Below are 17,725 nucleotides of genomic sequence, written 5' to 3' on the forward strand. Positions count from 1 at the left end.
TGCCCCTAGGCTCTTGCGCTCTCTGGGGGAAATCAGACCCAGACCCTGACTGTTGCAAGGCAAGACGTTGGGAGGAGGCAGCATGGCCCATGTGATGGGTCCTGGGCTGGTGCTGGGCAACCCTAGGTTCGAATCCCACCTCTGCCTCTGACTAGCCATGCCACCTTGAGCAAGTCACTTCACCCCTCCAAGTCCATTTCTTCTCTAATGCAGAGCTGAGGGGACCACTGTCCTCCTGGCTGCTGTAAATGAAGGAAAGGCCTGTCATGGGGCATGTGGTGAGCATGCCCTGGAGGAGAACTCTCACTCAAACGAATAATATGCAAAGTGATGAGGTTGTTTAGTGGTGCAGATAAAACCTGGATGATCTGAGGACTGAACCTATAGAAAGGACAGGAGACAGAGCAGTGTTCTGGGTGGAGGCGTCTGTGCAGACCCATAGCAGAGGCTGGAACTCACAGGGCAGGTGAGGGAAACACGCGCCTTTGGACCCCCTGTGACCCTTGCTGAGGATGCAGGGAGCAGTGAGCAAGCTCTTGGGCAAGCCCTGACTGCCAGGATGAGGCCTGGCTGCTTGATGCCCCACGTCCTGGAGAGGAGGAGAGAGGCCCGACACAAGTGGAGTCAGGAGGGAGAAAGATGAATCTGGCAGCTTGGGGCGGGTAGATTGGCGGGGGAGAGACTGGAGGCGGAGAGGCCATTTAAAAGGCTGTTGCAAAATCAGTTTTCCTGATAAAGAGCTAAGCTGAGTCATCTGTGGAGGAGAGAAGTCAGATCCAGCTCCTCTGCGTTGCCGTCGATGTAGGATTTTCCTCTCTGTCAGCTAGTCGATGGGCTGCCTTTCCAGGAGGCTTTCAGAACCAAGGCCGGCTCGGCATCCAGGGGGGTGCAGGACAGCAGGGAGGACCCTGGCAGAGTGAGTAAAGCGAGCCTCGGTGCTTTGGGGCGTGTGACTCAGGGCATAGGGCATCCTTCTCTGGTCTCAGGTCCCCCCGGGGCATTAAGGGAGAGGCATGCAATGACTTCTGCCAGCCTGTTGATGGCAAGGCTGGAGCTAGGTCTGGGGCTCTCCACTTTCATTCCTATCGACTCCCATTCTGGCAGTCCTTCTCACCTTAGTATGAATTATTCGCCTCTGAGAAGAGACCTGGCAGTCTGCCGGGACTCAGTCAGGTTGTGCTCACCAGGACTTTGGCGTGGATGGAGAACTCCCCAGGGAAAGGAGCCTGTGTCATTTCCTCCTTTCAGTAGGGAGGATGTGGGGCAGGGGCTGGCAAGGTAGCCAGGCCATTACTCAGGCCCAGTTCATCTTCCTGCCCCCAGCTGAGGCTGAAGTTGTGCAGCGGCCAGCCATTGGTTCCTTCCTGATCCCACAGGGGGGCAGTTTACCCAGCCTGTTTACCTGTCCCATTGCCAAGACTTCCAGGCAGCCACAATGGGCTGTCTCCAGCCAGTCTCTCTTCCTACCTCTGGCTCCCCGACCCTCTCCACCCTGCTCGGGGCCCAGGCACTCCCATTGACGGCAGCCGTGTGAAGAAGCATTTCCTTGAATTCTCTCCCTGTCCTGACCTTCTGCTCTGGCCTCCGTTCCCCTGCCCCGCCTCCCTCCTTTGGATCCTCGGTCAAGAGGTCTGATGGTCAGCAGAACAGACAGCTGCCAACAGAAGCGATGGGGTGACAGAAAGGGCTGATCGCCGCCTGGGCACAGCTCGAATTCAGGTCTCCTGACTCCCCACAGCGCTCTTTCCACTCCACTAGTTTTTTATGTCCTAGCAGTCATTTCCCCCTTAGTAACAATGAGTTTATCAGCTCTTCTCCTGAGAGGAAGATGGGAAAGAAAGCATCAGCCACTTTAGGCAGCTGCATATGCAGAGGAGAGAACACCATGGTGGGTGCCGATTGTCAGATGTGGGAACAGAGGGGCCCGCAGATCAGCTGCATATGCAGAGGAGAGAACACCATGGTGGGTGCCGATTGTCAGATGTGGGAACAGAGGGGCCCGCAGATCAGCGTCGGAGAGCACTAGAGCCTCTATCCATACCCCTCCCACCAGAGTCAGGGTCCGGAAGGCAAGGTGGTTAAGAAATGAGATTCAGCAACCAGGCTTGGGAGTTTTGAATCTCAGCTCTGCTATTTACAAGTCATATGACCCTGGGCAGGTTTCTCTGAGCTCTAGTTTCATTTGCAAACTGAGAAGAATAACAGTACTTATTCCTCGTGATTGTTGGACGGATCGAAGGAGACGATGGGTATAAAGTGCATGGCGCAGAACATTACAGCGGGCCGCCGAGGGCTCAGTCATTGCAGCAGCCTCTGCGAGCTTCACTCTATGGGCGTACTCAGGGCTTCTTATTCCCCTTCCCCACTTAGGGATTCAACCCTGTCAGACCCAGGTCTCCTGACCCCGGGGCAGCTCGTCCTTGAGTCTGCCCTCATCCCTGTATCTCCTGAAGGCCTGTCTTCAGAACCCCCTCATCCACTGTCCAGGGTGGGTCTTTCATGGACCACCACTGAAGAGGCTGGGAGAAGGGAGGTGTTACGGCTTTTACGGGTGCAAGAAGATCGGGGGCTCAGCAAGGGGACTGCCCCCTGTGGGCTACAGCCATCTCTTGTGTCTCTGACACTGAGGACCACAATCTTGAACCCAGCTGGCTGGGGCATCACCAGGGGTGGCAGTTCCCTAATCTGGGGAATTTGGGGTGGAGCTGCCGCCCCTGATGCCCTGCAGTGCCTATAGTTGGCCCAGCCCCCCATTCTCTCAGCTTTGTTTGTGCAGGGTGGCAAAAGTCGTCTGGATTGCTGGCTGGGTCTGGTCCAAGCCTCCTGCCAAATTCCTTTTCCATGGAGTCACTGCGGGCTGGGATGGGGGTACGGGAGCTCCCTCGGAGGCAGGGCTGTCTCACCCCCTGGCCTTTTCTGCTGGGTTCCTCTGGTCTGGGAACAGTAGCGGGGGGGAGGGTCCCAGGCTGGCTGGAGGTCAGCAGACCAGGTCCTGGCCCATGGCCTTTTCTTTGACCCTCTCCCTCTCTAAAGCCTCCCAGGCCAACTTCTCCCTGAGGGCCCTTCATGCTCTGACACTGGAGCATTTTCTAGCCCTGTGACCCTGAGAACCAGCCTTGGGATAGGACTGAAACAGAGAAGCGAAGAGAAAAACAAAACAGAAGCACAGAGGCTTTGGAAGGTCTGAATTATACACACACTGAGGCCCTGTCTAGGAGCTTGGCACTGTGGAAGCTGCTGGCTGGAAAGCCTGGTGCTTCCTACAGTCCTGAGAGCCAGGGGTGAGTCCACCCTGCCCCTGCTTTCCGGCTCTATGACCTTGGACATTATCTCTGAGCCTTGGTTTTCTCGTCACTAAAAAGTGTATCATAGGGGCTTCCCTGGTGGCTCAGTGGTAAAGAATCCGCCTGCCAGTGTAGGAGACACAGGTTTGATCCCTGATCTGGGAAGATCCCACATGCCGAGGAGCAACTGATCTCATACGCTACAACTACCGAGTCTGTGCTCTAGAGCCTGGGAGCCGCAACTTGTGAGCCCAAATGCCACAGCTAGAGAGTAGCCCCCACTCCCCACAACTAGAGAAAAGCACACGCAGCAACAAAGATTCAGCACAGCCAAAAATAAATAAAAAGGTTTTGTTTTTTTTAAGTGAATGATAGTAATGTGTGCTTCATAGAATCGTTTCAGAAATTAAATAAGATAGTATGTGTGAAGCCCATGTCTGGGTACACAGTAAGAGCCCAATCAGTACGTGCTACGATGGCTGCAGCTGTGTTGTAAGAGCCGCTGGTGGGCCCAGGGATGTTTACCCTTACCGTGCCCTGTGGGATGGGACTTGTGGCTGAAGTCTCTGCAGGGCTGTAAGTTGGAAAGAGAAAGCTCTTTATCTGTGTGGCGGTGGGGGGCAGAGTCATGTCAAGAGGTGGGAGTTAACATAAGGAGTGACTTTAGAGCTGAAGAATATTAATTAGTAGAAGGCGCATCCTTAGGGTAGTGAGCACCCTGCTAGTTGAGTGTGTAAGGCTTAGACACTCAGGGACGTGGTTTCAGGGGTGCAGGAATTGTGTGGGGCGGTGGACACGGTGACAGCCATCCCTGAGATTCTGAGGTTCTGTGACTTGGGGCAGTGATCCCTGCCTGCCGATCACTCTGGAATCCCCTGCTGTGTGACCATTAGAGAGTCATATCCCCTCAGGACTATAATCTGTGGAATGAATCTCTTTTGCTAGAAGCAGCTCTGACCCCTTCCAGGGAGTCACGTGGGGTCACCAACTGCCAGCTCCATTCCAGGGAAGCATGAGGCCTCTGTCCTGTCTACTTGGGCTGAAAGACAATGACCTCCCTGGCATCTGTGACCTCATCGTAACTTCCAAACCCTAATGTCAGTGCTTTTATTGCCTTCTTCTCAATTAAGGAAACTGGCTCCGAGAGGAGCAGTCACTTGCTAAGGTCACACAGCTAGCAAATAGCAGAGCCTGGATTTGGCCCTGGAGGCCTGGTTTCTAAGCAGAGCAGAGGAGAGGGACATGGCATGAGCTGAACAACTCCTCCTGTGTGGCTGGCCTGCCCCTACCCAAGTTCCCCCCCGGGAAGCAGCCTGGCTCAACCTTCAAAGCTATCACCTTTTATCGATGGGGTGATCCAGGCAGGAGAGGAGCCCTACCACGAGCAAAACAGGTACCAGGGGCACATGGGGCAGGCTGTGTTATAGCTGTTCTGCACAGGTGAGCACAGGTGTGTGTGGTGGGGAGCCAGGTGGTGATGGGAGGAGGGAAGGAGGAGGTTGGGGCCAGAGAGCCTGTGGCCCCTTGAACTGGCTGTTGGCAGTCACTGTGCTCTGTGTGGGCCTCGCCTGGAGTGAGCTCCACCTTGAGTCATCTCCAGACCTTGATTTTTTCATCTATAAAATGGGGCTGATAGTGAAAAAGCTCCTTTGTAAGGGCCCTTCCAGCTCTGAGAGTCCATGAATTCTGAGCCTTGCTGGCAAGATGCCTAGGAAAACTGTCCCGGGAGACCCACTCAGCATGTCACGGCCAGTGCTAATGAGGGCAAGGTAGGAGGGAGGGCAAGGTCAGATTCCTCAAGAACTAATTAGCTTCCTCGGTGGGGAGGGTGACAAAGGGAGCAACTTTCCCAGCCACCGACTGAGCTGCTAGCCCTGGCCAGAGCCTGTGCCATCCATCTGTGCACGGGTCCATTTGTTCATGTGTCCATTTCTTCATTCCTTACTCAAGAAACACAAAGTGAACACTGACTTTGTGCCAGCTGGGCACTGGCGATAGAAAGAGGAATGGTGGCCTGTGGTGAATTTACAGATTACTAGGGCCTGACCCCACCTGATCCCTGACCTCAGGCCCCAGACTGAACCCTGACTTCCACTGACTCTGTCCCCTGTAATTCCCAAAAGGGACCTCTGGGACAAGCAGGCAGCTTGAGCCTGTGCTGTGGCCCACACAGAGCTGGTTCTGACTCCAGCCTTGCCGCCCTTTGCTGTGTGATCTTGGGTGAGTTACTTACAAGTCTCTGGACCTCATTTTCCATTTCTGTAAAATAGGGGTTTCTAGGGTTCTTGTGAGGATAAGATGAGGTAATGTGCTGTTCTAGTATAGTCACTGCTGAAATTAGCTCAATTTATTACTTTTATAACATTAAAGTGTGAGAATTTTTAAATGATTGTTTAAATGAAAATGGGAAGAAATTTTTCAAGGACTTATAAGAAACCATTAACGATTGCTACCTGATTTGTGATGTGGAGCACTCGGAGGGAGAGGAACTTTTTTTTCACTGTATACCTTTTTATGTGTTTAATTTTTTTTAGTCCATGTAAATGCATCACCTATTCTAAAAAGGGAAAGCATTAGTATTAACAGATGGCTATACTCTGAGTTTGAAAGTATAAATGGCCCTAAGAGATGCAGAGATGTCCTGCCAGTTCATTCATGCAGATAGTAATGCTTACTGGGTGCTCACTTTTTGCCAGGCACTATTCTAGGGCCCAGGGTTAGGGGATGAACAAGTCAAGAAAGGTCATTTCCCCCTTAGAGCTTATGTTCTAGGCAGGGAGGTGGATAATAGACAAGGAAACTTATAAAGAAGATAATACTGAATTGTGTTGAATGCTATGAAGAAAACAAAGAGATGGGTTAGGAAAGGGTAGGGCTGATTATAGAGGAAGACCCCCCCACCCCAGAGAGGTGAGTCCTGAGTGATAAGAAGGAACATGGAATGCCCCCTGGGAAAAGATCATTCCAAGTAGAGGGAACCGCAAGTGCAAAGGCCCTGGAGCAGGAACAAACCTGTCATTTTCAAGGACCAGAACGTCAACCTGGCCAGAGCCCAATGAGAGAGAAGGGTGGCATAAGACACATCCAGGATGTAGTAGGGCCTTGACTGCTGGGGTGAGGCGTACTTGCTGAGTCTGGGAAAGTGCCTTGTCAACAACCTTCAGGGGGAATCCAAACAAGGGGTCGGTGAATACTGAAAGGGCAATCCAGGAAGGTTTTACACGGTGGCATTTGAGTTGGGCCATAGTGGTTGGGTCAGGGATCTTTATGAGGAGAGGAGGTTCTAGGAAACGGTGAGTAAAGATCAAATTCCAGAGGAAAAGGCCACCTGTAGTTGGGCAGCACGGGTGACCATCTGTCTGTCTGTGTACCGCTGTGGCTCTGCAATCCCATATGCTAACTGGGCCTCTGTCCCTCCCACAGCACTGGGCCGGAGTACTAGCCTCACCGAGAAGGATCTAAAAGAGGCCAAGGCGAGGAGCCAGCAGATCGCTGCCCAGCTGACCACCCCTCCCAGCTCCAACTCCCGTGGAGTCCAGCTCTTCAATAGGCGCCGGCAGAGGGTGAACGAGTTCACCTTGGAGAGCCACGGCCAGAGGGGACCGAAGTCTAGCCAGGAGCCCCTCAGAGTGCCCCCCACCAGCCCCACAGGCCATGCCCCAGGGCTCAGCCTGAGTCCCACCTCGCTCCCTGAGCCAGGCCCTCCGAGAAACCCCGCCTGCCAGAGCGCTGACACAGGGGTCCCCAGTCACAGCATGGAGGGCTGCTCGGAGGAAGCCAGCCTGCTCCGGCACCTGGAGAAGATGGCCAGTGAGGAGGAGGAGGTACCACTGGTGGTTTATCTAAAGGAGAATGCAGCCCTGCTGACGGCCAACGGGCTCCACCTGTCCCAGAACAGAGAAGCCCAGCAGAGTCCCCCAACCCCACCTCCGGAGGAGGTCCACAGCCCGGCTGCAGATGCCAACCAAAACCTTCCCTCAACCGGCACCACACTTGTCACGCCAGCTTCTAATGGCAACCACAACCTGCCAGCCACAGAGGTCAATCAGAACCTATCGGCAGCCGTCACCCCACAGAGCCTGCCGCTCTCCAGCGTCCAACAGAATTCTTCCGAGGTGCAGCTCCCTCCGAATGACGTGGCGCCAGATTTCAAACCCAGCACCCCGTGTGCTGGCGGGCAACCCCAGGAGCCAGCCGTAGAGGTGAGATCCAGCACGCTCCTAATTGATAAGGTATCAGCTCCACCTACCGCCACCAGCACCTTCTCTAGAGAAGTTACTCCCATCTCCAGCTCCAGGCCCCTGGGCCCAGATTTCATGTCCAGCTCCCTGCTCATTGATGTCCAGCTTGGAGCCCCAGTGGTGTCCACAGAGCAAGAGATGTCCGGGCGGACAACCGCCACCACGCCCACCAAACTGTACAGCGAGGTCCACCTCACGCTGGCCAAGCCTCCATCCGTGGTCAATAGGACGGCCAGGCCCTTTGGGATCCAGGCGCCGGGCAGCACCGGTCAGATGGAGCGAAGCCCCATGGTAGAGAGACGACATCGTGGGGAGAAGACCCCCATCCCCCAGCCCCCCAGTGTGGCAGACAGGAGCCCCCGGCCACAGAGACACGTAATATCCCATAGCCCCATGCTGGAGAGGAGGCCCGTGGCACAGCGAAGCCCCGCCTTGGAGAGACGCCCCCTGGGAAACTTCACCCCACCACCCACCTATGCTGAGACCTTGTCCACAGCCCCTCTGACTTCCGGGGTTAGGTCTCCCCCATCTTATTCTGCCCTGTACCCCAGCTCCGACTCCAGGCCTTCTCATCTAAAGGGCCAGGCAGTCCCTGCCAGCAAGACGGGCATTTTGGAGGAGTCGATGGCCCGCAGGGGCAGCCGGAAATCCATGTTCACCTTCGTGGAGAAGCCCAAGGTGACCCCGAATCCAGACCTGCTGGACCTGGTACAGACGGCTGATGAGAAGCGCAGGCAGAGGGACCAGGGGGAGGCGGGCCTGGAGGAGGAGCCCTTCGCCCTTGGGGCCGAGGCCTCCAACTTCCAGCAGGAGCCGGCACCCCGGGACAGGGCTAGCCCTGCTGACGCCGAGGAGACCGTCCCCGAGTGGGCCTCCTGCCTCAAGTCACCGCGCATCCAGGCCAAGCCGAAGCCCAAACCCAACCAGAACCTCTCGGAGGCCTCGGGGAAGGGGGCTGAGCTCTACGCCCGCCGCCAGTCCCGGATGGAGAAGTACGTCATCGAGTCTTCAGGCCACGCTGAGCTGGCCCGCTGCCCGTCACCCACCATGTCCCTGCCTTCATCCTGGAAGTACTCCACCAACGCACCTGGCGGCACCTTCCGAGTAGCCTCCCGGAGCCCGGCTCGGACCCCACCTGCCTCGCTCTTCCACGGATACCTGCCCGAGAATGGGGTCCTGCGTCCAGAGCCCACCAAGCAGCCGCCCTACCAACTGCGGCCCTCCCTCTTCGTCCTCTCACCCATCAAAGAACCTGCCAAGGCTTCGCCTAGAGCCCCCTCGCCTGCCAAGCCCAGCTCCCTGGACCTGGTGCCCAGCCTGCCCAAGGCGGCTCTTCCACCGTCACCTGCCCTGCCTCGGCCCTCCCGCTCCTACGCCACCACTGGCCAGGACGGCCTCCAGCCCACCGCAGTGAGCCCCACCTACAGCAGTGATATCTCGCCCGTGTCACCCTCCAGGGCATGGTCTCCCCGAGCCAAGCAAGCCCCCAGGCCCTCCTTCTCCACCCGGAATGCGGGGATCGAGGCTCAGGTGTGGAAGCCATCCTTCTGCTTCAAGTAACGGACCCCGCAGGGATCCCACTGCCTGTCCGAGCCCCTGTCCGGGGACCGGATGGAGAGCAGGAAGTGGCACGGGGCTGAGTCAGGAGTACGGGGACTCAGGGCTGACACTGCCACCAGCTAGGTTTGTGCCGTTTGGGCAAGTCACCTCCCCTCTCCGAGCTATCACAGCCCCTTCCCTCCCGCGAGGTGGCTGGACTCCACGTCTGAGAGATCTGAAGTCTGCTACCAGTGGGGAGAAGGGTCACAGAGAGAGGACCACTTGGCTGGCCCTAGTGAGACTGGGGGCTTCTTCACCTGGCCTTTGTGAGCTGTAGGGCTGCCAGCGTCTTGCTGAGGAAAGGCCTAGAGGGGCCCTAACAGGGGCTTCTGCAGCACACAGAGCTTGCCCTTGCGGTGAGACGGTCCAGCCCAGGGCCTGCCGCCCCAGTGGGCTGTCCTCGCCGTGGCCCTGGCTCCTGCCTCTTTCTGCCTGTTGCTGGATTCTCACCTGCACGGGTCTGTCTCTTCCACCTCTGCCTTCCGGATACTGTTTCCTCTCCGCTGCTTCAGAGACCTCTGCCTCAGCCTCCACACTATCTCCTCTCCTGGGTTCTGCTGGATGAGGACTCAGCCCGCCACTGCTGGCTGACGCTTTTCTTCCTGCCCCTCTCCTCAGCTGCCTTCACACCCTCTTCGAACACCTGGCTCTGCTTTCTAGACAGCTTATGCAGTTCATCCCAGACCTCAGTCCTGGTTCCACCTGGCTTGCCCCCACTGTTCTGGGGTGTGGGAGGTCCCCAGGGATCCCCGAGAGAGAGCCCAGGAGGAGGCTCTGCAGAGGTGGGTGTGCAGCTGGGAGAGAGGTCCCTAGAAATAGATCCATTGGCTATTTTGGTTTCACCCTCAGCCCAGATTTGCATGGCTGAAAGAAACCATCTACATGCCACAGAAAGGGGCCCCAAGGAGAGAGGCATCTCGGCCCCCCATTTGCTGTGTGACTTTGGTCAAGTCACTTTATCTTCCTGGGCCTCAGCTTTCTCATAAATACAGTGAGGGCCCTCCTAGCTGTGACAGTCTGTGAGGAATGAGAGGGCAGGACAGGCTGGTACTTTGGGAGAAAGGTCCTGTAAGTGACAAGAGAGTCCTCTGGGAAGAGAGGGGAAGGAAATTAGGACAAAGGTGTCCTAGGATGGGAAGTCCTAGGTGTCCAGAGATGTCCTAGATGGGAAGTAGATGTCTGTAAGGGCATCCGGGGAGGGTGTGGCTGGGAGGCCAGGAAATCAGAAGTTTAGGCTCAGGTTCAGGATTGCCTGGAGACAGACTGTGGGAGCACAGCAAGGGCTGGGGCAGGAGCACGGCAGCCCAGGGAGGAGACCGAGGAGACCTTGAGGTCTGGAGGAAAAGGCTGGGACTTAGGAGATCTGGATTCTAAAATATGGCCTCCATGTGTATCTTTGGGTCTCAGTTTCCCCCTTGATACTGTGAGGGCTTTGAGTCAGGTAGCCTGAGATCCTTCCCATCTCTGACACCTTTGATGTGCTGCGGCCCCCCAAAACCACATTTTGTGGGGGCGAGAAAATATAGACGCAAGAGGCAGAATTCAGATGGAAGCCTCCCAAGACCGGGGGCTGAGCGCCACCCACCCTCTCTTTCCTAGCCCTATTTCTGGGCTCCCCAGCGGATCAAGGGGTGGTGGAGGCGGTGCCTGTGCTGGGCTGAGCCTGCAGTTTTCGTGAGCTCTCCGCTCGTCGCCATGGGAACCGGGGGTGCCTTCCCAGTGAGTTCATTCTGCCCGGAACGTGGGGGCATGTGTGGGGGAGTCATGAGTGAGCTCAGCTCCTTCATGCCAAGCCCCTCCCAGGACAGTGAAGGCCGTGCTCCGGACCCCTGCTCCCTTCGACCCCCGAGGGCCAGCAATGGAAGAGCCCACCCTCCATCCTGCAGTTCCTTCAGCCAGGCTGTCTGAGCTCTGCCCTCAACTTTGTTCTCTCTCCTGTTCTCAATACACTCTGCCTCAAATCTGTCTCGCTTCTTCTTTTCTTCCATGCTCACTGGCTGGTGGTCTGGGCCCTCTCCCTCCTCCCCGATTCTGGCCTGGGAAGTGGGGTGGGACTGTCCAGTTACTGTGTGTGAGCCTGTGGTGAGAGTCCGCATACTGCCTGCATCTGCTGAGTGTCTGGATCTGCTGTGGGTACAGATGTGTGCTGGCTTGGAAGTAAGGGCTCCCTTCTCTCTTCCCCAGGTTAGCACTCAGGGAACCAAAATCCCTTGGAAGACACGTTCTGTTTTCTCCTTCCTTTGGAGTTTGGCCAAAAAGTCTGTAGATGGGAAAAACCCACACTCCTTATGGTCCAGATTTATTTGAATTCTTTATAAGTGCCTTTAGCCAGAGCATGTACACTTTTTTTCCCCCTTAGTTTCCCTCAGCATCCCACTCTCCCATTATCTAAATCTGGGAGCTTCCCAGTCATCACTGCATACAATAAGTTTCTTCCCCTCATGGAGCCAAACAAACTGCCATCGGGAGCCAGAAAAAATGAGTTCCAGCCTCATATCTGCACCTGACTCCTTGTGTGACCTTAGACAACCCCTAGGCCCCAGTCTCCCCTTCCACACAAAGAGAGGATTACAGAAGCTGTGGGCTAGCTGGCTGTCTTTGGTCTCTGATATTCCTCTTTGCTCTACTCATGCCCACCTCACACACATGCCCTGCTTTGGGGCTGGTGCTGGGTTAAGTGGGTGCTCCTTTCTGAATTTTCACCCATGTGCATTTCCAGGAAGCTCTGAGGTATATGATGAATTGAGATCTTTTTCAGAAAGTGAATAATTCTGATTCCCTGCAGCATTTTTGTATTATGCACTCCCCCCACCCAGGGTGCACATGCACACGGACACACGGACACACACAGTCAGTACCCAGACAGGGCAGTCCTGATGAGGTCAGGCCTTGGCCCAAAACCAAAAGATGAGGACTTGCTCGCCACTGCCCCCAACATTCCAACCCACACATTCTGAGAAGTAAGTTCTGTTACTCCTTCCACTTACTGGCCCTAGCCTTTCTCTTGAAGCCACCAAAGGCAAAGGCAGTCCTTAGAGATGTCAGACAGTTATCATAGCTCCTCCTGCCTCAGCCTGCTCTTCTCCTGGCTGACAGCCCTGGTTCCTCTGCCTTAGTGCTTGTTGATAGCTTGGATCATGAACTCTTGGCCCCACTTCCCACAGCCCAGCTGATTGAAAGATTCCTGAGATGGCTCACAGACAGCAGCTTGCACTGTCTCTGGCTCATATATACACAACTGTGACCCTGGAATAAAAGGGGTGGAGCCCATGCTGAGCTTTAACTTTCCTACTTGATGATTGGAGCCTTGGATGTCCCCAGGAGGTCCCTAATATTACCAATCCCATGAAAACTCTTTAGACTGTGATACATTCCTCTTTAGGTTAAAAGTCTCCATTTCTGAGTCTGGGCCCATCTAGTGGCTGTTGCATTGTTTGGAGAAGACAAATAATTTATCGTTTCTTTTTGATTGAGAGAAATGAGATTCTGACTAGCTGAGAGGTTGACTGGTTAGGCTGTGAAAGTTTACTGATTGGATGAGAGAATGGAGCTTATGAGTGGTTCTAGATTTTGATTGGGTAGGAGACACTGAACAGACCAGCTAGTTCTGGACTCAGAGATGACTGCTGGTTATTTTGGATTGGATTGCAGACTGATTGGACTGACTTTTGCTGGAATCTGATTGGCTAAACAGATGGATGGTTTAGTACAGTAGTCCTCAACCTTTTTGGTACCAAGGGCTAGTTTTGTGGATGACAATTTTTCCACCAGGTAGGAAGGGGTGGGAGTGGGATATGGCTTTGGGATGATTCAAGGGCAGTAAGGTTCATACTCTTATGAGAATCTAATGCTTCTGCTGATCTGAGAGGAGGCAGATCTCAGGGGGTAATGCGAGCAATGGGGGGCGGGGGGTGACTGTAAATACGGATGAGGCTGGCTCGCTGGCCACTTATCTCCTGCTGTGTGGCCTAGTTCCTAACAGGCCACAGACCAGTACCAGTCCATGGCTCGGAGGTCGGGGACCCCTAATTTAGCAAATACATGCTGGACATGGGTCCCCAAGATCTGTACTCTCAAACCAGTTCAAACTACTTAAGCCCGCCTGCAGCCTTTGAGCAGCAGTCAGTCACACACACATTTCCTGGTGGGGCAGAACAAAGCTATTTACACCTCTGAACTTCATTTTCATCACTGTAAAATGGCTTGTGATAATCCTGGCTACCTCACCAGGCTGTTGTGAGGATCTGATGAGAGAGGAAGGACGAGAACAAACTTTGTAGGCTAGAAAGTCCCTAAGGAGGTAGGAAGCAGGTATGATTGTGCAGAGCAGACCAGTGCTTTATAACCTCAAAGAGGGTCACCAACTTGGCCTCACCAAATCCGCTCTCCCCTACCCCACGCTGGCAAGAGGTCCAGGGAAGGGAGGGAGCAAAGACCCAACTTCCTTTTATGTTTTATCTGTCAGTAGGAACTTACGTGATCAAGGATCCAAGGAGCTACTAGGAGGTGACCATGGCAACACAACAGGGGGATTGGGACTGAGAAGGCCTTTCCCTAAGTCCAGGCTTAGTAATAATGATCAATAATTTTGGTTTTAATTTTTTTAATAGTATATCCATACTGTTCAAAACCTTAAACTTATATAAAAAGTAATACATTAAAAGTCTTATTCCCACCCCTGTGGCTGTGTACCCTGCCCAGTTCACCCTACTTCCCAACAGAGACGCACTCTGAAAGGATTTTCAGTGTGTCTTTATGGTAACTAACATCTGTTGCACACTTAACCTCTTCTAGCAAATCTTCTCATACTGTGATATTCTTTTACATAAGTTACCTATTTACTGCTCACAACAACCCTCTATGGTACAGGCTGACATTATACTCCCATTTCACAGAGGAGGAAACTGAAGCCCAGAGGCTTCCAGTTGGTTCTGTTGCTGAAGCAATTTGACCAAGTTCATTCATTAAACAAAGGGGTCTATCTCCAAAGTGAGCGATCTTAAACCACCCGGCTCTCTGTGACGCACAGGGGCAAGAAGCGTGGGCTCTTTCAAGCACCTGAAAGATGAAAGTTGGGCACCTGCATTTTACTGCAGGCACTACTAACTTCAGTCCAAAACCCCGGTATAGAGGAGCCCAGCACTAACGCCTGCCCCCAACCTCTCTGCTCTCTCTCCAGGACCGCCGGGAGAGCTTGCCCACCTCTCCGCCCTGGACGCCCGGCGCATCCCGGCCCCCCAGTAGTCTGGATGGCTGGGTGAGCCCGGGGCCCTGGGAGCCGGGCCGTGGGAGCAGCATGAGCAGCCCCCCACCGCTGCCACCGCCGCCGCCCATGTCCCCCTCGTGGAGCGAGCGCTCGGTATCCCCGCTGCGATCCGAGACGGAAGTGCGGCCCCCCAGCCGCCAGCTGCAGGCGCTTCTGGCTCGAAACATCATCAACGCGGCCCGGCGCAAGAGCGCCTCCCCGCGGCCAGCGGGCGCCGAGAGCCTCCGGCCCTTCTCCCCACCGAGGGCGCCGCCGCCACCGCCACCGCCGCCGCCGCGCATGCGCTCGCCGCAGCCTTCCCGTCCCGGTCCAGCCGCGGCCCCCGGGGCCACATTCGCTCCCATCCCCCGGAGCCCGTTGCCTGCACCGCCTAGGCCCTTCCCCTACCGCCGCTCGCCCACAGACTCCGATGTGTCCCTCGACTCCGAGGACTCCGGGGCTAAATCACCCGGCATCCTCGGCTACAACATCTGTCCCCGCGGGTGGAACGGCAGCCTGAGGCTCAAGCGTGGCAACCTCCCCACCGAGGCCTCCTGCACCACCTAATAAGCCTTCCCCGCCCGCACCCTATCCCTGCCCTGGGAGGGCCGAGCGGGAAAAAGTGTCATCGGGCTTGGGAGATCCCAGCACCATGTCCCCAAGGGGTCTGGCTACTTTGACAGCCCCAGAGATCAGGGGTCAGCGGGGGAGAGCTCTGGGCTTGGGGGTGGGGTGATGATCCAAATTTGGGTTCTAGCCCTTGCTCTATCATTCAGTCATTGTGGAAAGACCTTTCCAATGCTCCTCAGCTTTCCCATCTGTTTAACAGAGCTTTGGCCAAGGCGATCTCAAACCTCTAAATTACCCCTTCTATTAATACACACACAAGGCAGGGCATTGTATGTATGGCCCCCTAAACTTGCTGCACTGCAGAATTCCATACTCCTCTCCCACCTTTCTGGCTCTGACCTCTGGAGTCTGGCAAATGAGGGGGTGTGTTCCGAGGATCTTATGCCTGAGTTGCCTGTCCAAGTCCTGGCTTGACCATCCGCCTCCCTGGCACCAAGTCCTAGGGAGCAGCTGTTTTCCATCCCTTCCCAGACAGGCTCTATTTTTACCATGATGACCTTTAGAGAGGGTCTCCCAGGCCAGCTCAAGGTGTCCGGCTGGCCTCTCTGGAGAGAAGAAACAGGAAGATTCCTCCTCTCAGATCCCTCTCATGTTGTTCCCGTCCCAGTTCAGACTGCCTGGGACATCTGTAGCCAGAGAAGAGAGTTGTAAGGTGATATTTCCCCCAGGCCCAGGACTTGGGCTTCCAGGAATGCTATAGGTGTCTGCAACTCATCTGTCCCTTCTGGGCCCTTTCATGGCAGACTCTGGGCTCAGAGCTGAGCTAGGGAGAAAACAGTTTGACCTGGAGCTATCTGTTATCCTCTGGCTTTACTTGATAGCCCTGAGTTTGAGGTTGCCCACTTGGAAAGAGGGAGGCAAAGAGTTGTTATGGGCAGTATGCAAGCCATGGCAAGGATGCATAGAGGAGATTCTAGTAGGGAATGATTTGGCTCAGATGACCTCTGAGGGCTCTTCCAGTCCTGAAATGCATTCCATAGTATTTGGAAGGAAGGGAGAGTAAGTAGTACTGGAGGACTGGCTGGGCAGATGAGTCTGGGTGGGTGAGTGGGGGGTTAGACCAGAGTCTGCCTGTGTTTCTGGTTCCTTAGGAATTACCCCCACTCTTCAGTTTCAGGCTCAGCATCTGTATTGTGCCCAGATGAGTAGGCACTGTTCTGCCTCATCTCTTTCCTGTCACACTCTGGGCTAGCCAGTGTCTGGTGCCCAGTAACACTGGGGAGCCTGGCTGCAGGCCCTAGCCTGCCCCTTAAGCTGTAGTGACTCTGGTTGGGAAGCCTGGAAGGGACACAGGGAGGAATGTGCTTCAGTCCTATAGTTTCCAGAGCTGGCTCGTGGTGCCCTCTAGAGGTTTAAAATATCAGTTTCAGGATCCTAAGTGTGGGGGTGGGTGTGGGGGCTGGAACTGGCTGAGGATCAGAGGTATGTATGTAAGTGAAAGGTTACCAGGATGTTGCCAAAGGTGAGGGACAGAGGGTGATTTTGGGGGTTAGGGGTAGACTTGCCCCACCCCTCAGGTTGATATTAGACCTGGAACCCCTTAGTGAGGCTAGGGCAATCTGGGGTCAGGATGGGAGAGAGAATCAGGGTGAGGTGCTTTGGAATAAAGGACTGATCCCAGAGGATTCCTCAGGCCTAAAGACTGGGAACATAGGCTCTGGTGGTAGGAAGTTGAGAGGGTGCTCCAGCTTGTCAGTGATGAGCGATCACATTACTGAAGTCCCCTCCTGCTTCAGGGACCCTTGTAGCATGGGAGACTGGGGCTAAGGGCCTTTTTCAGAGAAAAGACACCATCAGGTTACGGTTAATGCAATGGCACAGAAAAAGCCACTTCTGCCTGCATTTCCCACAAATAGCCAGCAGGAGGCAGCCTTGGGAAGCTGCAGTTCTGTCTGGCTGTTCTCTCCCTGTCACCGCCTTCTTCCCTAGTCCTCTTCTCTAACCCGCTAGAAATTGCCTGGTCCTGCCTTTTGCCTCCTGTAGAATTCAGCTCTGGCCCTCAATAAATGCTTCTTGCATTCTTCTGTCCCTTGTGTCGTTTTCAGCTATGTCTAAAGCTCTTCTCTTTCCCCAACCATGGAACAGTCCATGGGCTGTGGGGTGGATGAGAATGATACACAAGGGATGGGTGCTTGGAAAGTCGCAACCCTGAGGAGAGATGGGGGACAAAGATAACACTCTGGGCCACAGACGAAGTCCCTGGGTTGAAGTTCTCATCTTATCACCTACTAGCTGGGTGACCCTGGGTAAACCCACTCCTTCTCCAGGCCCCAGCATCCCTATCTGTATAATGAATGAGTCGGTTGAGGGGATGTCTCAAGGTGGTATTGCCTGGGCCCTGACCAGACACTCACTGCAGTGGTCAGGGCCAGGCTGCATCAGGGCCCAGCACTCCAGGGCTGCTTCCTGACGACGGGCTTCAGGCAGGAGGAGGAGCTCCTACAAGAGGTAACATCAGAGTCCAGGCAACCCTAGAGAGCTCAGGACCCACACCATTAGCAGTGCTCCTCTTCTGATGGGGGCGTCCTTTGCCCAGAGAAGGGTATCATGGCTCTACTCACAGGTGAGGCCAAGCCTGCCCTAGGAACATCCCTCACCTTCTTCTAGCAGAGACAGAGCAAAGGACTCTGAGGGTCAGGAAGCTGAGTTCAGGTGATCCACAGCAGAGTCCAGGCTTCTTGAGAGAGATGCCCTTGGACAATCTATCTGGCACACAGGTACAGGAG

The 17,725-nt window shown here is 54.9% G+C and overlaps 1 protein-coding gene across 2 annotated transcripts; it reads left to right on the top strand.

Moving 5' to 3' along the window:
* Nucleotides 1-774: 774 nt before the first annotated feature.
* SYNPO (synaptopodin) lies at nt 775-15,034 on the top strand. 2 transcript variants are annotated; one of them, XM_055558697.1, is made up of 2 exons: nt 775-916; nt 6,708-11,109. In XM_055558697.1, the coding sequence occupies exon 2, from the start codon at nt 7,040-7,042 to the stop codon at nt 9,083-9,085; it is 2,046 nt and encodes a 681-aa protein (XP_055414672.1). In that variant the 5' UTR covers nt 775-916; nt 6,708-7,039; the 3' UTR covers nt 9,086-11,109. The 2 variants fall into 2 exon arrangements, with proteins under 2 accessions (XP_055414672.1, XP_055414681.1); XM_055558706.1 differs by lacking the exon at nt 775-916 and adding an exon at nt 14,304-15,034 and having other exon boundaries at nt 6,893-9,055.
* Nucleotides 15,035-17,725: the final 2,691 nt, after the last annotated feature.

The sequence above is a fragment of the Bubalus kerabau genome, chromosome 1 (assembly GCF_029407905.1).
Source record: "Bubalus kerabau isolate K-KA32 ecotype Philippines breed swamp buffalo chromosome 1, PCC_UOA_SB_1v2, whole genome shotgun sequence".
Taxonomy (NCBI): Eukaryota; Metazoa; Chordata; class Mammalia; order Artiodactyla; family Bovidae; genus Bubalus; species Bubalus kerabau.